The sequence below is a fragment of the Zosterops lateralis genome, assembly GCF_965231275.1.
Source record: "Zosterops lateralis genome assembly, chromosome: 1".
Lineage (NCBI taxonomy): Eukaryota > Metazoa > Chordata > Aves > Passeriformes > Zosteropidae > Zosterops > Zosterops lateralis.
Window position 1 is genome coordinate 38,304,753 of NC_139762.1, and position 21,940 is coordinate 38,326,692.

Here is a 21,940-nt window from a genome sequence, read left to right on the forward strand (position 1 = left end):
GGATCCCCAGGGTCCAGAGAGCCCGTCTGACCCCGCCCTTATCAACACCCTGTCCATTTTAAAACCTCAGCAAAATATACTTTAAAAAATAATTTTAAAAACCCCAAGTAAATAGAGAAAAACAACAGATTCCCCTCTTTCGTGGAATACCTCATTTTATTCCATTCTGTTTTCCTATCATTTTGTGAATATGCCAGCTCGCCATATAACACCAGGCTTGAAAATATCCCCAGGAGCTGCGAAGGGAAGAAGGACACCGCAGAGTTTTGTCACCCACCCTTCCCCCCAAATATTACTTCGCACAAACCGAGAGTTATTTTTGCTTTCCGCCCGCAAGGTGCCAAGGCCCTGCGCCTGCAAGAGCCCCCTCGGCGCCGGGACTTCCCTCCAAACTCATACAGCCACTTTGATAATTTAGCTTTACACATCAAAGAACCGTGAATCCCACGCAAACGCCCAGCCTCAAACCGCGGTGCCGTAGTGCAGAATTGCCATTTGCGGTTTCTCACGGCTCAGCCACGGCTTTACATACGAGCAACGGAGCGGAGCCGCCTCACAGCCCTGCACTGCTGCTGTGCGCGGAGTGCGCTCTCTGGGGCAGGGCCGTCTGCTTAATTTAGCTTCCAATTAAAGGGTAATCCCTCCAAGGTATAAACTGACCTGCTCTCAACACTCGTTTCTGGACACAACAAAAAACCGAGCCCCAGAACCGCGACAGGAGGAACTGAGAGGAGAGTTTTTGAATTGGCCGGTATTTCAAACTGACCCGCACTTTTACATTCAATTAAAAATCATCTGGGGAAAAAGACCTGACCCTTCAGAGACAGCCGGAGAGCACACAGCGCGGGAAGGCAATGGTTAAACCAAACAAAGTAGCGGCACTCGGAGGGGCCACAGCGGCTGCGGGAGCCACCGCCACCGCCGGCGATGCCGCCTCTTTCCAGGGCAACTTTCCGCGCCGCCTCCCGGAGGGCCGGGATGGCTCCGTAGCAGCTCCATAGCAGCCCCGCCGCCGCCTTTGCCCTTCCCGCGGGGGCGCCTCTGCCCGCCCCGCGCAGCCCCGCGCAGGAGGCGGCACCGGGCGCGCCCTTGCGGTGGCAGCGGCGGGAGGCGGGCGCGGCCCCCCCACCCCCGCCGGCGGGGCAGAGCCGCCCGCGGAGCGGCGGGTCCCTCCTCCCGCCCCCCCGGGAGCGGCCGGCGGCGGCGGAGCGGCGAAGGGGAGGGTCTAAGGCCGGGCGCGCCGCCGCCGGCGGGCCGGACGGACGGACGGACGGGCGGCTGCTGCCGCCGCGCCGCGGGCATGGCGGAGCCTGGCGGCGGCGGGGCCGGGGCGGCGGGCGGCGGCGGGCCGCAGCAGGGCTCCCCGGCCGCCGCGGGGGTGGCCGCCGGGGGGCCGGTCCGCGGCGCCGCCGAGAGCCCCGGGGGGCCCGGCTCGGCGCGCACCGCGGGGAAGAAGGCGCAGCTGCGCGCCGCGCCGCGGGCCAAGAAGCTGGAGAAGCTGGGCGTCTACTCCGCCTGCAAGGTACCCGAGCGGCCGCGGGAGCCCCCCCGCCCACGGAGGGTGGGGATTGATGGGAGGGGAGGGAGGGAGGAGAAGAGGGAGGCGGTGGGGAAGGGCCCTGCCCTGCCCTGCCCTGCCGGGAGCGGGGGCGGCCCGGCCGCCGCCCGGCGCTGCCCGCGGAAGTGGTGACCACGGCGGTGCCGCTGGATCCTGCTCCCCGCAGACCTTTCTGGCCCGTGGCCGCAGAAATGAAACCTGCGCGCACCGAGTACGGGACGGCGCGGGCAGTGCCGCCCCCCTCCCTCCCGCCCGTCCCCCGCCCGTCCCGGCGCCGCCGCTTCCGCCGCCCGGCTGTCCCTCTGCGGGGGGCGCGGCTCCCGGTGCGGCGGGGAGCGCTGGGTCAGCAGTGTAAACATCCCGGGCCGGGAGCGGCCACCCCTCTGCCCTGCCCGGAGGTCGGGGGATGCTCAGCCCGGCCTGGCCGCTGGTCTCGCAGCGCGGGGCTGTTGGCACCGCTGAAGCCGCTGCTCTGAGATGGGGCTGCCACCGTCGCCAGCAGCTCTGGCAGAGGAGCGAAGGGGCGCGGCCTCTGCGCTTGGGAAAGTTGTGTTCCCGGCGGTCACGTAGCGCCGGCCGGTGTCCGGCGTGTGATGCCCGAGAGGACGGCGAGGTCCCCTGTCCACCTCTGCCCTGCCCCAGCGGGGTCCCTGCTCCGTGTCCGCCCGGCCATCGCATTCAGGAGTGCTGCTCCTGGTTTCCCATCACAAGCGCTTTCTTGTCCACCTGCGATTTTCTTCTTGGTGGGAGAAGTAGGACTCGCCTGTTTATTGCAGAGTGAGGGAGCTCGGTCAGAGCTGTCGCTCCCGCCCTCAGAGCTCTGGGCATTGTCGCTTGTGCTCAGAGCACGGGCCGCTGCCTGCGCTGCTGCTGTCAGGGCAATTTCTGGATGCACAGCGGGGCTGACATGTTTAGATTGGCAGCGCTGATGTCAGATCCTCTAGTAATGCTTTCAGCTTTGAGACTAGCTGTTTGTGAAAAAAAGTGCATCTTATTTTCTCTATTCTCCTACTTTGGCAGATGTTAAGTGAAAGGCCAAGCCAACAAACGAGACGAAGCATCATTGTATGGGTCTGTAGTCCTGTCTTTCAATGCGAAGGGATTTAGCTGTATGCTGAAGGCTTGGCACAATGCTGCCATGGGAGGGCAAATTACGGAAGCCACACATTGCAATGGCTTAGCTGTTTCCACATGTGCAGGCACCTACACTTCAGCTTTGGTGCATGCATGGGATGGTGTGAGATTACACCGGTGCCAATGAGGTTAAAGAGCAGCTGGTGTACTTGAACTTTGCAGCACTAACTGTGGGCAGAGTGATATGGTTTGAAGCTTTCCCTTTGCACCCCCATATTTTAATGTTACCAAGGCTTGCTAATAAAAGAAGCTGGTTGTGAAATGGGTACATTTTTTCATGGGCTGTCTGGGAAGTGTGTGTGTTTGGATTGCTTTTTTCTTCCCTGGTTGGTGTTTGTGGTTTTTTTTTTGTTTTGTTTTTTTTTTTTTTTTTTTTTTTTTTTTTTTTTTTTCCCCTCTGCTGCATCTCCAGATGATGTTTTTGAGGGTGAAAGCCACCTCCTGTTGCTCTGCCCTACAGAGATTGCTGTGCTATATAGAGGCCTTGTCTCCTCTGAAACCCTTTGCTTTTTTGGGGGTTCACCAGCCTCTCTCTTGCAGGTGCTTTGTGGTAAGAGGGATGATTTGCCATTTGGGAGGCGAGAAGGGCCCGCTGTGTCCCACTGTCAGCTCCTCTCTCCCTCTTGCAGGACTCTGGTGATGGGATACAGAGCAGGACCAGCTCCTATTGTCAGTGCTCTGCTGGGTGTCCTTGCTGGCCCTCTGATCTGTGACAAGTCTTGCATGTCCATGAATACCATGGATTCCTTTGGTACTGTAGAGATGGATGGAGCAGGACCCATGGCTGGGGGTTCTAGCACTAAACACTGCACTGTGTTCAGATTAAAACTGCTGTTCAACTTCTCTACAGTAGTTCAGTGGCAGGCAGCTTGCTTTCAGATCTCATAAAAGGAGCAAGTGAGCAGACTGGAAGCTCCTTGTAAGATTCTCTTGTGGGATAAGGTGGGAAGGATGGTGCAGGGTGGAGAATGTTTTATTTTTCTTCCTGAACACCTGGCAGGTGAAGGACACCTCTTGACTTGTAACATTAGTGGTTTGCCAGAAACTGTAGCCTGGAGAAGCTGGTTTGGCAGCTGTAGCAGTGCAGTATGTAACTTTGAACTTTTTCTTTGGGTTGCAACTTCTCTTCCATTGATTTTGTGTTTGTGTGTGAGTGCAAAAGAGTGAGAGAAGGCAAACACACACACCGTCTCTGAAGGGGACATCTGTTTTCATTCAAGTAGTCACTATACATGGATCTTATGTAAATCTACATAGAGCTAAACAAATTGGAGTGCTAAAATATGTAATGGCATCCTTAGCGTCAATCACCTTCTCCCACATAAGTTCCATTGCAAAATTCAGCACGCAGAATTTATTAGGAGCTTGACTTCAGAGATGTTCGAAGTAATAGCCAGGGAGCATCAGTCTGCTAGAGATGGAGAGTCATAACACAAGAAGGTGCAGAGGTCAGTGGCCGTGCAGAGGGGGGTCTCACAGTGATAACAGAAGTGCCAAGCAGAGGAGAGTAAAAGGCACTTCTCTGGGGCAGGGTGCATGGTCCCCAAGAAGGACCTCCTGATCCTTCTTTATGCATCCCTTTTTGTCATGGGAAACATGGACAAAGACTGCTGGTAAATACATATTTGGTGTGCATATATCCTCAGCAGAATGAGCCTGAAGTTGAGGGAGCTGAGACTAGACAAATGTGGGGTTTGGGTTTTTTCCTGGTAAAAGAACTGGACAGGAGAGTTGTAGCTGTTGAGCTACTCCACGTGACTTGTTCCTCTGTGAGAAAAGTCTTGGTGGAAGGCATAGAACAGGCTCTTCTGAGTAAAAAACCTTCTTAAAAGCCCAAGTCTGAAGGAGGAGGGTGGCATTCTGAACAAGATATATAATAGGAGTTGGTGCAGTTTTCATGACTTTTGGAGCTACACAGTAGTGCTGTGTGCTGTAAGAGGTTTTGTATTTGGCACTTGCTGTATCAGTGTGTGTATGAATGGCTGCATACATGGTTTTGGTTTTGTCCGCTGTGAAATTGAGCATTAGGCATGCGAGCTTGCAGCACTTTATATAAAAGCAGCACTGTGTGACTTACGCACATAAATATATTTAATGAAGATGTAGGAGGAGGTCTCCTTTGCATTTTTTACCCCTATTGGTTTACAGTATGTGAAAATACCATTCTCTCTCCAGAGAGCTTTTTTTTAAATAAAGTGAAATATGTACTATTTTAATACAGTAAGTTTTCTGTAAACTTGTTTATTTTTCATTGTATGTGTCTTACAGTAATGCCTGGGTGTTTACAGATACAATTAGAACCCAGTAGCTTAAGGCACTTGCACAAGGAATAATACATCCTTGATGAAAAGCTTTTTGCTTTAGAAAAGCAAAGCAGACAGAGTAAGAAGGGTTGTGGTGAGATGTCTTGGCCAAGGCCCTGCAACAGGTGAGCAACGACCAGATGTGGAAGTAAAATCCCAGCCCCAGGGTCCAGACCACTTGCTGATCCTTTCTTGAGGCACTTCTTCCCACTTCTCATTTTAGAGTCACTCTAGTTTTCCCACACATAAAATAAAGAGTTCATAAGGTAAGCTTGTACCACCTTTTCCATAATGAAGTATTTTCTTTCCTGATTTTTATTAGGCAGATTAAGACGAGGCCAGTTTGGCCATGTTACTGCTGGGCTCTGTGTAGCAGAAGTACAGCTCCTTGAAGCTCAACTTGAAATGTATTAGGATTGTTTTCTGCAGAAGTGTATAGGAGACAAAGAAGACATCTAAAGCTTTCTTATGACTTTCACTGTGCGGTGAATCTGTTCTATAATGTCTTACAGGTCCAATTAAAGCATCTTCCTTTAAATAGGAAATCTACCATTAAGTTTACAAGGTAGGAACTGGCTGCTTACTATTAATAAAAGCTTTATATGGTAGCCTGCTTCTCTTCTGTAAGTGAAACTGGAAAGTACAGGGAATAAAATAATTGGATCAATCAATAAATGAAGAACATGCCCTTTGAGCTGCCCACTGAAGTGCTTATTTTGTATTGTTAAATGGGTCAGCTAATTTCCTGATACATATGAGCGGCTCTTTGAGTAGTGTCCAGCTGTCTGGCCCTTGGATACTGGACATACGAGCAGGAAAAATATATTATTTAAGTTCAACAATGTATTTATTATCATTTATGTGATACTCTTTGATAAAGTCATCATTTTGAGCTTGCTGCCGGCAGGAAAAAGCTTATAGAATATTTTACACGTCTTTTGTATTGGGAGGAAGAAGGTGTTTTCTAGAGTAATTACACTTGCTGGAAATGGAGAAGATCTGTAATGTCCTGTGTATAATCAGTTGAGCCTGCTTTGCATCTCAATTACCAAATAGGGTAACCTGTATGATTTTAAACTAGAAAGAAAAATCCTGCGCAGCAGCTCTTTGAAACTCAATTTAGAACCGTTGGGGTCTTTTACCTTGTAATTAAGTTAGCTTGAAGTTTGCTCATTCTGAGGCTTATTTTGCTATCCAAAAGGGGGAGGGATATTTTAGTCCATAGGTTATTGTAACATTCTTCATTTATTCTTTATTATTTGGACAGCTGAAACTCACTTAAAAGGGGATGAGATATGTGCAATATTGTAACTTTCAGGTGCTTCCTTTTTAAATAAAATACTGACAATTTGTGTTAAAATGTGCTGCGTTTTTTCACTGTCCATGTTTGACCTATCAGTGTATTCAGTATTCTAAAGGAAATGGTAACTTTAATTTGCCTAGAGTTATAGCTTTCACTGCTCAGAGCTAGTGGGCAGTTTGATTTCTCCCATTGTAACATTCCACCAAACATGGAAGAAGTTAAAGAGAAAATTGAAATTGTGATGTGCTGCAGTGCAAAATGCATGTAATTTCTGCAATTTTTTTCCTTGTTTTTTTTTTTTTTGTTTTTTTTTTTTTTTTTTTTTTTTTTTGGTTTTTTTTTTTGTTTTTGTTTTTTGGGTGGTTTTTTTTGGGGGGGGGGGAGGGGGCAGGAAAAGCATGTAGTTGTTATGTTTTATTTTATCCAATTTTATTAAAAAACAGTGAAGGTGTGGTGTTCATGATCCCTGGGCCTGCAAAGATGACAGTCACTATTTTGCCTCATTAGGGCTGAAGTCCCCATTGTTCTACAGTAGATTTATCAAAGCTCTGCAGATGTCCCAGAAAACAAGGCTTCAAGGATTGGATGTGCTAGTTCAAATACTTTTCCTTCCTTCCTTCAAAACTGTTTTGATCTTAATTTAAGTTTTTGCAGAGGTGAAGTCATACTTTATTTTCTAATGAAAAGCAGATGAGTGACATTAAAAAAAAAAAAAAAAAGAAAAGAAAAAGCCAAAGATAGTCAAAGAAAGGATTGAATGAACAAAATGCTGTGGAAGATTTAAAACAACTCAGCAATTTAAGCCACTGAGGAATGCGTATTCCATATTCACTGCAAAATACTTGCACTGTCAACATCTACTATGAAAGCTTAAGTTTTAAAGAGGACCTTTTTAGGTTCTGTTTTGCCTTGGTTAACAGAACATTTTTGCTGATTCTGGTGTTTTATAGAGATTAACTGAAAAAACCCACCCTAGTGGTTGGTTGGTTGGTTAAGGTCTCTAGAATAATTAGAACAATACCAATTAACACCTGTTGCAAAAAGATCTGGTGAGGACATACTAACAAGAGCAGAAAAAAAATTGCCGTTGAACATGTTTGGTTTTATTCTTCTGTGAGTGGGTTGATATTTATTTTTTGTCAGTTTAACTGAGCTGTTGTCACGATTCGTACATCTGTTTGCATCTTTGCTGTTAATTGTGATGTGATGCTAAAGTTTACATAGTTACTCACTGTTTATAGTTTTTGGCTTGATAGTAAACACTTTCGGTGAGCTTCTGTGACATACTGCTTCCACTCAGAGAAGAAAATCTCAAAAAGCTTGTGCCTGTTTTTAGGAGGAAGTTCTGGATATCCCTCATTGTGGCATGATTTAAGGCAATAAATAATAAGCATGGTGATAGGTCAGTAATTTACAGTGTTGAACATTTGTTCAGACAGCTGCATGGAAAGAGTCAAATCTTACTTTCCTAAAATAATATTCAATCCTTTTTCTTTTGTTTGACAACTCCTTCACAATTGTCTCTTGCATTTTCTTTGTCAGTAATCTAATTTTTAGATTTTTTTCTTTTTTTGTTGACAATTTCTCTGTCCTTGTATTAAATGCAAAAACTTTCATGCCAACATTGCCTTTCTCACCAAACAAATGTGTATAGTTTATTTGGCATCGTTTTTGCATTGGAAAGCTAATTGAAAATAAGGGGTTTTGTGTCATCTCCCAGATGTCCAGAGTCCTTGCATCTGTGGTTTGCAGGTATCCCTCAGTCACTGATCTCTCAAGTCCATTTGGCTTTGAGGACTGGTAGGGCTGGATGACAAACACAACTGGCCTGATGCCCGTGAATTATAAAATTACACTGGGCTGCCTTCAGTTCTGTGCCAGTCATATTACTCACAGAAAACATGATAGAAAAAGAACATAAACTACACCATAAATCTTTTCAGATTGCGTTTTATGAGACTTAGAAAAAACAAATTGTTTTAATCTTCCTCTCATTTCATCCTGAAGCCTCACTGATTTCACTTTATAAATGCATGGGTTGGCAGGTGGCCTGTACCCACTCAGTGGGTTTGGAGAGCCAGGAGGCCACGGAGGCTGTCCCTTTTTCAAGGGAAATATGTGGAAATGGTTTTGCTGGGCATTTGCAGGTGGATTTGTGAGTCATCCCGGTGCCTACAGAAAATGCTGCTCACAGCCCTTGGTGGCTGCCAGACCGCCCCGGGCCAGCAGCCCAGCTGGATAAATGCTTAAGCCTCAGGGATGGTAAAAACATCATGTGGTGCTCAGCAAACTGCAGGCAGCAGTTTTCTTGGTTCTCAGGTTACTGAATATTGAAATGAGTTTAAAAGAATAATTTACCAGCCATTTACAAAGCTGTCAGTGTTAGGAGCTGTCAAGCTGTGATCCTTTCTGCTTCTCCTGGATTCTTCTTTCTTAGGTAGGATGGGATTTGGAAACTTAAAAGGAAAATGAAATAGGTTCCTGAAATAGATCACACTAAATGTATGCAGAATCAGTTTTGAAAAATGATACATTAGTGCTGCATATATTACCATCACAATTTTTCCTACTAAGATTGTTTCAGCCATAAATATTATGCAGCAATTGGCATACTTTCCTCACTGAGGTCTCGGCAGTGCAATTTCATCAGTATCTTTCTACAGCCCAGTGCACAGATATCTCTGAAGAGTAGAGAAGGAGGCTTTCTTTCCAATTAGATCTTCAAATAGATGTATGAATGATGTTAGAATAACCAACATCCTTTGGACATGCAGAAGAAAATCCCATCCCCTCCTGTAAAGCTGCTCTTTGGATAACTTTGAACTTCTGAATGTTTTGAGACACGACTACCAAAGTCACAACCTCTCCCTTCATGGTCTTCCCTTTTGGCTGCTTTGGCTGTTTCACACTCAGTGAGTGTAAGTAACTTTCTAGGGGAAGTAGCAGGTTGCAGTGGAAGTGTCGCTGTCTTTGGCAACTGTTGCTTTTGTGGCCAAGCCTTGCTTGCCTTAAACAGCCTTCTCCAATAGTGCATTTATTGTTTGGTTATTTCAGCATTAGTTAACCCTGCCTGGTTGTCATGGGCTTGGTTTCAGCTGTGTGATTCCTTGGTGCCAGTGTAGCTGGTGAGGCAGTGACGAATGTGTTGCCTGTTAGATAACCTGTTTATGTGTTTAAATAATTAAATCCGTCTCGATGGCAGATCTGTAAATGCCGATTTACTAGTAAATATTTGAATACCTTTTTCAGTAGAGTTTCAGAGGGCTTTCTGTAAAGGAAACTAGCCAGGATTTGTTACGTATTCTGCTTACCAAACTCTGCTAATCTCTCTCTTCGGGATACTACTCTATTTCTGTTCGTTTCCGGAAATTAAAGGTTAGTAATGTGGTAGATAAAAATGCAAACGAAACAACAGCGAAACTCCCCAACTCCACTCCTCTGAGCTCCCTCGCACAAAACCCCCAAACAAATAAACAAAACAAAACAAAACCACAAAAAAAACAAAAAAACAAAAAACAAAACAAAAAAAAAAACCAAAAAAACAAAACAAACAAAAAAAGCACCCACCCAACTTGTATTGCTTTTGTTTCAGCGAGTTCCTGTGTTTTCTGGCGTTGATCGATATCCCTTTGCTTTGATTTCAGGCCGAGGAATCCTGTAAATGCAATGGCTGGAAGAACCCGAACCCGCCTCCCACGCCGCCGCGGGCCGAGCTGCAGCAGGCGGGGGTCAGCCTGGGCGAGCCCTGCCGCAGCTGCAGCCACGCGCTGGGTGAGTGAGCCTCCTCCGCCTCCTCATCCTCCTCCTCCTCCTCCTCCTCATCCTCCTCCTCCTCCTCATCCTCCTCACCTGTAACAATTTTAATACTTTGTGTTCATATGCCTTAACCTTACATAGCTTTATCTGCCCAAGGCAAATGAATCTTTCCTGTAGGCTGTATAACATGTTTCCTTACTTTAGAACAAAGTATAAAATATTCCAGAACATTGCTAAAGCACATACTCCTACCTACAAAAAGAGCCATGTCTTATGTGTTACAGAAAATAAAACTAGAGTTGTACATCATAACATGGTCTAGGTTATTGTGCAGAGAGCTTGCACGTCTTGGAAGCTGCTCAAGGTCTGCTGTTAAATACTGTTGTGGTTTTTGGTTTTGTTTTTCAGACTTAGAATAAATAACAATTTGTTACCCACAGGGCCTGAAAAAGAGTGCTGAATCACTGAATTATTATTTTAAGAATTTATATTCATCCAAAATAAAAGCTGATGGCTATTTCTGTATATATCAGAATCACAGAATAGTTTGAGTTGGAAGAGATCTTTTAAAGGTCATCTACTCCAGCCCCCTACAGTCAGCAGGGATATTTTCTGTTAGTTTGGGTTGCTCTGAGCCCCAGCCAACTTGAACGTGAATGTTTCCAGGGATGGGGCATCTATCACCTCTCTGGGCAACTTGTTCCAGTATTCTACCACCCTCATAATTAAAAAAACCTTTTTCTGATATCTAATCTAAACCAATCTAAAGCCACTACCTCTTGTCCTGTCACTACATGTCCTTGAAAAAGTCCCCCTTTGGCTTTCCTGTGAGCCACCTTTGGGTCCTAGAAGGCTGCTCTGAGATCTCTCTGGAGCCTTCTCCTCTCTGCTCTGAACAACCCCACACTCTCAGCCTGACTTCATAGGAGAGGTGCTCCAGCCCTCAGATCACCTTCATTGCCCTCCTCTCGACTTGTTCCATCATAGATCCACATCCTTCTTAGCAAATACTGAATAAAAATTCAGCTAAAATAAAATTCAGAACTAATTGAAAAGAAAGTTACTATTTAATTTTTGTTGCTGCCCGAAACTTAGGACAATGAAATAAAAAAAAGGGAAAATTAAAAACCTTCACAATAGATCACTTATTATTTTATTTTTGAAAAAAGATTGTACTTTGAATGGATTTTTTTCTTTTTTTTGCATGAAATTTATCTCAACTTCTGCTCTCCTCTTTTTTATATTCTCTTTTATACTTTTTTATACTCTCCTCTTTTTTATACGTGTGATTTATTTCTAGGCTTTTCAGCAGAATTTTTTCCTGATATTCCAAATCTCTAAGTTTGCTTGCAGGAGGAGATTAACAAATGCGTATTATCACAGAAAATTCAGTCACTTTAGCCAAGTTAGTTTCAACTTTTCATCACACAGCTTCTTTCTGCTGCTTCTGCTTGTGTAATTAGGGTGGCTTGTGTTACTCAATCCTTTCAATCCTGGCCTTTGAAGAAAGAGCTTTTTCTTGATTTTTTTTTTTTTTTTTAATTTTTTTATTTGTTTTGGTTTTGGTTTTTTGAAACTTGCAAGATGTGCCTGTCAGTTCTCTGATCTTCAGCAGAATTTATGGATGCTTTGTGTTTTGTAGGAAAGCTCAGCTCTTCTAAAAGCTGGGCCTGATTTTGGTCTATTAAAAATATTAAATCATTCTTTAGCTAGGGAACCAGGGAAAACCAGTACTGTAAAACCAGCAAAAGTATTTTATCAAGAATTTGTATTTTTATTTACAGCTCTTTTTAGAAAAGACTTCTTCTGGCTGCAGCTAATGAGGAATATGTTTCATTTAAAATAGATAAAATGAGTTGCTGTGTGCTTCCTCATACTACTGGAAAAATATGTCTTTCAGCTGTGTTTTTCAAGATAATTTTCCTATTCATCTCCTCTAAATTAGTGTGTTTCTGCTGAATACCTTTAAAACCAGCTTTACCACAAGGTGTGTGGGCTTCACATTAGCTGTGCTGCTTTTTCTTCTCAGAAAGCCATTGAAGTAGCAATGAAGAAATTCCTGTGCTGGTTAAACCTGTATCTGATGTAAAATGTAGGATTTTTTTTTTCTTTTCTAGAATTTCTTTTTTTCATCCAGAGGTAATCATACGTACTATCTTGCTTGAGATGTCTCTTTTTGGAGGTGTGGGTTGATCTTCAAGCCAGTGCAGCTTTTGGTGCATAAATCTCTTTGATTGTGTGTATTATTGTCTACTTATCTACAACTTATTCATCCTTTTGGTGCTCAGTCCCAGAGTTTGGCTCAATGTGATTGTTTTAATGAATATTTATTTTATTTGGGTGATTTTTAACACTGGATTAGATGCTGGGACAATTCACTGTCCACCAGCCATGAGACCAGGTGTTGCATAGTCAAAGACTATTCTTTCTATTTGATTGTTTCTCCTGTGTTGCAGGGTGCATTTTTTAATTGGTAAACATTGTCAGCCTTGAGTCACTTTTAAAACTAGTTAATTGATGTGCCAATACACCATATACAAGTCTCTTTTTCCCCCCATCACTATCTTCCGTTCTTGCTATGCACCTTCACATAGCATATTTGGGTATGTCTTGGTTTTAGTGTTTTGAACTAGCCTGTGGACACATTCCTCATTGACCTGTTTTTTCACTGTTCCTCATTTGTACACTCTGGTTCTTGCTTGCTGAAGTTTCAGGTCTTCCTATCACTGAGCTTTGTTCCTTCTGTTTGCTTTTTTGTGCATGCTCTAGCAACCTATACATCTGATATTTAAATTTTTTTGGGGGCATACCAGAAACTGAAGAAGGGTGCACCAGTTGGGCAGTGCATGTGATTGAGACTGTGTAACTCTAGTCAAGAGTGATGCAGTATTTGATGTCAGTGTACTAAGGCTTTAATTCTAATAAAACACTTACTAATGGCCACAGAGTTTGGTTATGGGCCGTGGACATCTGAAGAAAGAATGTTTGTTGGCATTGGTGTCTCTTTGGTAAATACGTGCTGGTAATACACTTAACTTTTAGATTCACAGTATGGGTAATAATTGTCTAGTTTAATAAAATGTTTAAACACCATTAGGTAGTCAAGGTTCAGTATTGTTATGGAAACTGCATAGAAATGGCTTCTTATGCTGATGTTTTATTCATTTGTTGAAGGCAAGGTTTCTTTGGTATGTTATCAGTTTCTAATGTAAAGCTCCTCTAGGAGGATATTAACCTTTCACACCTGTCTTACGGAGAGAAGCTAAATAATTTTATTCCACCCAGAATACTGGATATTTATCCTCAAAGGAAGCTCATGATGGCCATGTGCCTAAGACACTATATTAATAATTTTAATTTAAGTGGAAACAGTTGCTGACATATTTTTAAAGGTCTACATTACAGTGTGCTTTTACTTGAAGCCGAATAAAGGTATTGAATTCAAATATTTTGGTGTCATAATAAACTTCTCAAAACAAACTATCTTTGCTAGGTGGCCAATAAATATGATCGTTTTCAAGTCAAGTGTTGTTTTTCCTCACTAGCTCCTCAACTAAGGAGTCAGACTTCCATTGAAAAGATATGTTAATCTTAAGAAGTAAATATAGATAAAAATTATTAACATATAAAAAGAAAGAAATATAAAAAGCTTATACACCCGAAGTTAAAAGTATTTTTCTCTTTCTTTGAAAGGATATTTTGTCCTTTCAGAGGAAAGGATATGCATACCAGCTACATTGGCCTGGAGTCAGCCAAAATCATAGCTTTTTGTAATGCAAATATCTTCTTTCTGAGAGTTGACTTTTTGTTTTATACTGTCGTCCTTCTTCCCGGGGCCAGTTGTTCAAACCAGCTTGAGTTGAATGTCCTGCTTTACAGGGAGAAGCCTCAAGCTTTTGAAAATTACAGATGTGAAACTATATTTACCTTTGGAGATGATAAAAGGGAGTTTGTCACTTGGAAATTGTGGCGTTTGTAAACTTCAGAACCAAAGAGCACATACAGTCTGCAAAGTCTTTGTTAATCTAATGTGTGCATAAAGCACAGTTTGATCTTACTCGATATGAAAGCAAGGGACTTGGCCAATAATGCCCAGTTTAAAACAATAAGGTGTTTTTTGGAACTGTTTTTTTTCTCACTCTTCACAAAATAAGGTGCTGCTTACATCTGGATTACATAATTTATGGAAATTATGGATTTATTTTCTTGACGCAAGAAACCTTATCTCAAAGACATAGCTCTAGGACAAAAATGTATGTAGTTAGTTATATAGTGCAACGTATTAATAAAAGCAGGACTTGTGTAGTCTGCTTTAAGTGTTAACAGATTATGTGATTCCAACCAGCTGCCATTCCTCTGCTGTGGAAGTTACCACCCTTGGTCAGCCTTTACAAACTGTTCTGATGTCACACAGCTTTCAGTTATCTCTGATGTGTTCTGTTAAAGTGGGTTATTACAGGATCAGTGCCTTTACAGATAAGGCTTCACTGGAGATCTCTTGAGCTATAGTTGTGCTATGGGTTCTCTCAGTAGCCTTTTACAAGTTTGGGTTTTTATTTTGTTTAGCTGCCCATGTTTCTCACCTGGAGAATGTGTCTGAAGAAGAAATGAACAGGCTCCTGGGGATTGTATTGGATGTGGAATATCTGTTCACCTGTGTCCACAAAGAAGAAGATGCAGACACCAAGCAAGTTTATTTTTACCTGTTCAAAGTAAGCTGAACTTGTGGAGTATCTTTTCAGATTTTTCACTTTCTCACACATAAGCCAGTTTCATTGCTGCTCGGGCATGGATTGACTTCATCTTCCAAGACAGTTTTCTCTAGGATGATGCTCTACTGAGTAACAGTGGGCTGGATGTTCTGGTACTTGCAATGTACTGATTCTTATTCCAAAAGTCATCCAGATGGTTGGGGACCTGACCCTGAATCCTGTGTATAAACTGCAACCTTAAGTCACTGACATACCAAGAAGAGTGAGTTGACATGAATGGTAACTTAGCTGCTGCTTGCATTTCCTCAGAGGAGTCTCTTGCATGCATTTCAGAGAAGGTGATTTCACAGTGAAGTTTAGTAATTACAAATTCAGGTGATTAAACAAGCAGATATATAGCCAGGAGAAATCAACACTGCTGACAGTGTGTTGTGCCCTTGTGACTTCCATTGACACTGTGTATGAAAATATACTGACTCTTAAAAATGTGTGTATTTTTAACAGCTTTTGAGGAAGTGCATTTTACAGATGGGAAAACCTGTAGTAGAAGGATCTTTGGAAAGTCCCCCATTTGAGAAGCCTAGCATTGAGCAGGTAAAGAGTCAAAATGTGGGCTTTGTCGTGGCATGGTGGGGTTTTTTTTGTTGTTTATTTGCATAGTTTTAAAATTTTTTTGGTGGGGGTTTGGAAGCTTTGTTTGTTTTGGTATTTTTTGCAGTTTGTTTTTCTTTTTTAAATGTAAGAACTGGTTTTGAAAACAGGGCATCTTTAAGGCACTTTGCAGATATTTCTGTGTTCTGCTTAGGGCAAAATAGGGGGCTATAGGAGGTTGCTGTTGGTTCTGCTTTTAGCGTTTGTACAATAGTTACATTATTTGACTTCTCATCGTTGGTCTTATGCTTTAATGAAACTGACTTTTTTGTGGGTTTAGAAAATCAACTGGAAATGATACTTTTATGTGGGCAGTTCTAATCTTTCTTTGTTTCAAGTGATGAAAAATGCTGTTGAAGTTTTGAAATCCAATATTAAAATGACACTCGCCTTCTGTATATCAAGAAAAATGTTACAGTCCAATTCAGTGAGATCATAGCCTTCTCTTTCAAAGGGTACACAAGAGAAAAACAAAGCTGAAACCAAAGAATAATTGAGGCTTTTGTGACTCTCAGTAGATAAAGAACATATGACAAGTTCAGTTTTTGGTTAAGCAAGCTCCTAAGAATGCACTTCTGGCAGACAAGTGGGCCCGTGATCTCCAGTGAGACTATGCAGAGATTCACATACCTCGCTGAAACAGGAGCTCGATGTTTTCCCATCTGGGGATGAATGGATGTTCTATTGTTAAACAGGATCATTTAAATGTGAAGACTGTTATGTGTAGTAATTATTTCTTTGCAACTCTCACTTCTTATAATTTAGAAAGATCAAACCACTTTATTACTGAATTTCTGAGAAGTCTTCACTTTAAGTTCTCCTTTAATTTGAGTATAAACAAAAAATTTGTAATCCCCCTAGGTTCCTAATCCTTAAAATACACTGTTAAAAAGGTTTTGTACAATGCAATCTTTTGTCAAATTCTTCATAATGTTCAAGTTGGTTAAGAAAATAGACCATAGAGATTAAAGGGTAATTCTTCTTACAGCTTATTTTTAAATAATTTTCCCTTAAAAAAGACCAATATTTTCAATTTTCAATGGCAGCTCAGCCACACTACTAAATAAAATAATTTGTTAAGCACTGATATTATAATGGATTTATAAAATATGTGTTGCAGCACTATAGTCACCCATTTTAATCATGTTCAGTAGATTTTTCTTCAAACTGGACAGTGTCCAAAGTGCAATGAGGAGACATGATTGTGAAGTATTAAGACTTCTTGAAGAAATAATATGAATAATATGATTTGTAGATATAAACTGAAGTAGAAGTCCATAAACCCCAATCTATTACTGAAAAGTAGCTGGAGAGTTTTGAGGGTGATAGTTGATTTATGTATAGATGAAACCAGTACTACCAGAACATTCTGTGTTCATGGACTTTGAGGAGGAAGGAAAAAAGGAATTTTTTTCTTCTTTCCTTTTCCATCAGCTGCTGAGAGTAGGTTAAAAATACCTTGATGTGCCTCCTGCAGTGTACACGGGTACCAGCTTGTGGCATCTGCATGAGTAACTGAGCAAGGAGTTCATGGTCTCCAATATTTCTTTTCTTTCCTACACAATGCAAGTTCATGATAAACATAAAGTAAGGAATGTTTGAGGACACTCCTATAAAAATTAAGGCTAAATTATTAAACATAATTAAATTAATTCAGAATTAACAGAATTAATTTAATTTAATAATTAAATTATTAAAACAGAATTTTCTTACTTTTCAAGGGTGTGAATAATTTCGTGCAGTACAAATTTAGCCACTTACCCTCGAAGGAAAGGCAAACAATAGTGGAACTGGCTAAAATGTTTCTGAACCGCATTAACTACTGGCACCTGGAGACTCCTTCTCAACGAAGACTAAGATCACCCAATGATGATATTGCGGGGTATAAAGTGAATTATACCAGGTAATGCTGCTTTTGCTTGTTAAGAGTATTCCTTATGAATAGGGCATGTTCAAACTTCAGGAGTACGCCAGTATCTTTATGCCGTAGATGGACCTTGTAAATTCTTGCAGCCGTGGATTTAACATATAAACATAATGGTTTTAGTGAGACTGTATCAGTTTCACATGCATCCTTGGGTGTTGAGATATGTGCTTTATCAGCCAAGAACGGGACATAGAGGCTGGAACACTTGTATCTAACAATGCTTTTGCAAGGTCTGTGTTTGTGAAGTGCTCTCAGTCTTAAGAAATGGGCCTCATGTAAGATCCCTATTTATTATTCAACTTGAAAAAGAAAAAGAGAGAAGAAGCAATGTTTGGAATGAAATCACAGAGGAGTTGAAAAATCAGACTAATTTTGCAAGGGCTTGAATGCTAAATGGGGAACAGATATTACTAGGTTCCTTAAAATTATAGTTCTTGTTATGACCATTTCATGCGTTGCTAGAATTCAAAGGAATAACTCAGTTGCTGGAGGATGAGGAGCTAGGAGAAAAAGACATGTCTCTTTATTTTCTTTTTCTCACAAGAAAGCGCAGTGCCTTTTTCAGTGAGCACAGTGAGAGCAGTTCAGGGTCCTGCTGGTCAGGCAGCAGGTAGTTAACCTCTGTCAGCACGCTGTTCTCAGGAACGCCCTGGGCATATCTGCTGGCCAAGGGTGAGCACCACCTTCTGGCTGCTTTCCTGGTGGCCTTTGCTCTCACACATCTCTCCATGAAGGAGAGCAGCAGCAAATCTGGTGTGAGTTGAGACTCTGGCTAGTGACAGAGCAGACAGCACTGTGTCTGTCCAGATGTCCTGTCACCTCGAGTAACTGCCATAAAGGGCACTTATAATCCATCGTGCTCTTGAGACTATATTTGGTGGATGTTTGACCTCCATTTATTTGTGATAATCAGTGTCAGCTAGGGGTGGTAGGAGTTAAATCTTATTAGGAATTGATAGTTCATTGCTTCTGGTTGGTGGCTTTTTGTTGTTAATTATTTTGTCACTTGTGTTTTCTCAGCTATCTTGACCACAGTCCCTACAGTCCCCCCAACCCAAAGTGCTCTTCCTATCTCTCACTTGTCATTGTGAGCTTCTCTCCTCTGTGTTGTCTGAGGCATTGCTCAGGGTGCTACTGTGTACCATGGGCATACCTGAATTTTTGCAGTCACCAATTTAATTTGAGAACCTGAGGATTTGCGTGAAACTGTATCAGAGTTTCACATGCATTCTTGTGTTTTGAGAGCTGTGCTTTATCAGCCAAGAACAGGGAGTAGAGGTCTGTGAACAGCTCTATCTCACAACTCTTTTGCAACTCATGTTTGCAAAGATTAAGGCACAAGAGTTTGGGAGAACATTTCGAGACAGGCTGTACTTTGGGTCTGGATGAGGAAATGTGTGCAGGATCCAGCACCGTATGTTTGCATCCAATTCCTAATATTTTCTTTTCATTGCTGGAGCTTTCATAATGGTTGTGGTCTGATTCTGCTAAAGCTCCAGATACCAATGACTGCTCACTTACACACAGATATCAAAATCTTGTTCATAAGATTAACAGGTATTGTGATCTACATAGACATTGTACTCCTGAGTTGTCTCTTTGGTACCATAATCTCTTTTCCTAGAAAAGAAGCATGACATACTGTAATTTCCTTAGTGCAAAGTTTATTATGGACTGGTAATGAAAGAGTAACAAGTCAGACTATAATGGAAAAAAGCCAACAAGTGGAAAAACAGGGCGGGAATTCAGTTGGATTGGGATGGAGGTGGTTAAAAGTGCCACCCATTTGGCCTCTATGTGAGGAAAGGTAAAAGTTTAGAGGGTAGAACAGGCTATGCTAAGGGTCTTTGGTTTGGAGTCAGTGGCAGGAGATGTGTGAGGCTGAATGAATGAACTGTGGAGAGAATCCCTGACATACCCATGAATTTTCTGTAATCTATGATAATTGTTTGGAACAGGAACACTTTGTGTAAACTAGACTGCAGAGAAAAAGAATATATGGAAACTTAAAAGTGCTTGGTTGTCATTTTTCTAAAAAACTGGGCAGCATAAATGCTGCTTAACTCTGTCCAGCCTTGAAGTGGAACTGATTTATATGGTCATATAGCTCTCAGCTGCATTACAAATGATGTGGGTAGTGGTTTTATTGCATCAAGTCATATGTTAGATGGTGATAATTATCTGGCTTGTTTCCTCTTTACAGGTGGCTTTGTTATTGCAATGTCCCTCAGTTTTGTGACAGTCTACCTCGGTATGAAACCACCCAGGTTTTTGGTAGGACATTGCTTCGCTCTGTTTTTACCGTAATGAGACGACAGCTGTTGGAGCAGGCCAGGCAAGAAAAAGACAAGCTTCCTCAAGAAAAACGAACACTAATCCTCACTCATTTTCCAAAGTAAGGAGTCACAGTGTGCCTGCATTCAAAGTTAACCAGCAACTTCATTGTGGAAAGGAAGAAATTACCTCCAAATTAAAATAATTTATCTTTTTATTCAGTAGCAACTGGATACTGCAGCTTTCTTTACTGTGATAACTTAAATTAGTGTATTTTATGTACACAACTGCTTGCTTTGTTTTATCCTAGGGTTCACTTTATGAAAAAAATTATTAATATTGTCAGAGGATTGTGCATTTTGCCTATTAGCAGGTATTGTAGATCAATTACTTTCTTTTTCTTCAGTCCTTGGAAACAGTCTAGGTCCAGACCTCCAAAAATATGCTTGCAATCTGCTTTGGTGATGGAGCATTAAAAAAAAGGAGGGTGTTGCACAGAATTTATTAGAATTTCAGTTTAATTCAACATTGTAATAGTGAACAAAATAGTTACCCCACCCCTAGAAGAGATGGGTTTATTAGAGAGGAGTCAGTATAAAACTGCATCATTGAATCCTAAACTCATAAATTTCATACTGAGTATCTTTTCCAGTACTGGAATGTTGATGACAGTCTCTCACAATAAAACAGCAATAATTACCTATAGGGATATTGAAACATGCTTAACTTTGGCAGTCCTTAATTTCAAACATTTTACTGGTGATAAAGAAGGGTAGTGATGATGACAGGATCATTCATTGTAATGGATTCCTGTAAAAATAGTGTACCACTTTAAAAATATCCTTATTTTACAAAGGTAGCTTGGTTCTCCAAGTCAGACTTTAAAAGCCTGCCCCTCCTAACAAGAAATGAACTGAACCTACAGAAGACCTGGTGGCACTGATGCTATCTATGCAGGCTACTGTGTTGGGCCAGAAGATGGGTTAGAGCCCAGGGAATGAAAAACAATAGGAACTTTCCTAAGTTCCTACTATTATTAGTAGTTTATTTTACCACTTTGAAAAATATACACTACCTTTGGGATAGGTGTTATGGATACAGGAATATCTGTGCATGTCTGGGAACAGGATCATGATCTAGTCCTGAAACAGATATAAAAAAGGCCTTAACACCCCACTGATGCAAACAGCAGATGTGTGGAGGAAGTAGGTGTGCATATGCCCCTGTTTTCACTGCCTTTTGCAGTAATTTGAAAAGCATTATTATTCACTGCAATTTCTTTTGATATTCTGCTGGGGAAAAAAAGACAAGTACTGTTTGCAGATGATCTGTGGGAAGTATGAATAACGTTTTAAATCTTTCATGGACTGTACTTATCTGAAGGATTTGTCTTTCCTCTGGCATTGTGCTGAGTGAACCCCTGCAGAGGAGCTGTGTCTCAGGGTGTGGAGCCTGGTGTTGGCACAGGGCTCCCCTCTGCCCTGGGCTCTCCTTTTGGGCAAAGGGAGCACCCACGAGTTGTGTCTGTGCATACCTAGGAAGTAGTTGCTAAAGGGGATGAAGGCAGAGCCTCTGTGCTGCCTGGAAATGGAGCTTTGGCTAAAGTTGAATTTTTCCTGCTCTGTCACAGATGGTCAGGTCACTGTTATAAACTTTTTAGCCATTGTCACCTGTATAGGCAACAGCAAACATGGCATATTGCTTAGGTATAGCTGTCCTATATATACAGTGCAGAGTCTGGCTTGATCCTGAAAATCCCTATCTTGTTCAAGGAAGATTTACTCAACAGTCCTGTTGGTTTCAGCTGAACAGTTTCCATATATATAGAAGACTCCAGAGAGTAGAAATATGCCATGTCAACTTTCTGGTCTGAAAAACCCTTTTGTGCAACATAGGATAAGCAGCTGTCTTTCTGCTGGGAGGGAATTGATGTATTAGCCCTGAGAGGGTGAGTGTGCTGGAGAGTCTGATCTGTGGAATATAACAATGCTAATAGAGGTTTAAAATCATGCTTTTTCTGTAACTGTACCAAAGTAAGGCGAAAGCTACTGTTATGCAACCACAAATATGCAATGAAATGTTACACTGAGACACTTAAAGGAATGAAAATATCTTCCTAAGAGCATTGTTAGTAACACTGGGATTTTATCAAAGACAGAAAGCAAATGCATCTGCAAAATACTGGTTTATCAAAACAGACATGTTTTGCCATCATTGTATAACAAATCAACTCATAGCTTTCTCATTAGTGGAGTTTTGATCTGTAAATGTAGTTTGTAGCTGGTTTTTTCTGCACTTGCAAATTAGATAACTATTGCTTTT

At 41.9% G+C, this 21,940-nt stretch overlaps 1 protein-coding gene across 1 annotated transcript in view; it reads left to right on the top strand.

The window, feature by feature from the left end:
* Positions 1–1,300: 1,300 nt before the first annotated feature.
* The window catches only part of KAT2B (lysine acetyltransferase 2B), a gene marked incomplete at its 5' end in the record, with an annotated part of 40,010 nt that continues 19,370 nt past the window's right edge, over positions 1,301–21,940 (top strand). The window contains 6 exons of the mRNA XM_083871643.1: positions 1,301–1,522; positions 9,943–10,069; positions 14,621–14,766; positions 15,271–15,360; positions 17,139–17,320; positions 19,548–19,739. Of these exons, the coding sequence (XP_083727769.1) occupies positions 1,301–1,522; positions 9,943–10,069; positions 14,621–14,766; positions 15,271–15,360; positions 17,139–17,320; positions 19,548–19,739 (959 nt within the window). The remainder of the gene's footprint in view (positions 1,523–9,942; positions 10,070–14,620; positions 14,767–15,270; positions 15,361–17,138; positions 17,321–19,547; positions 19,740–21,940) is intronic.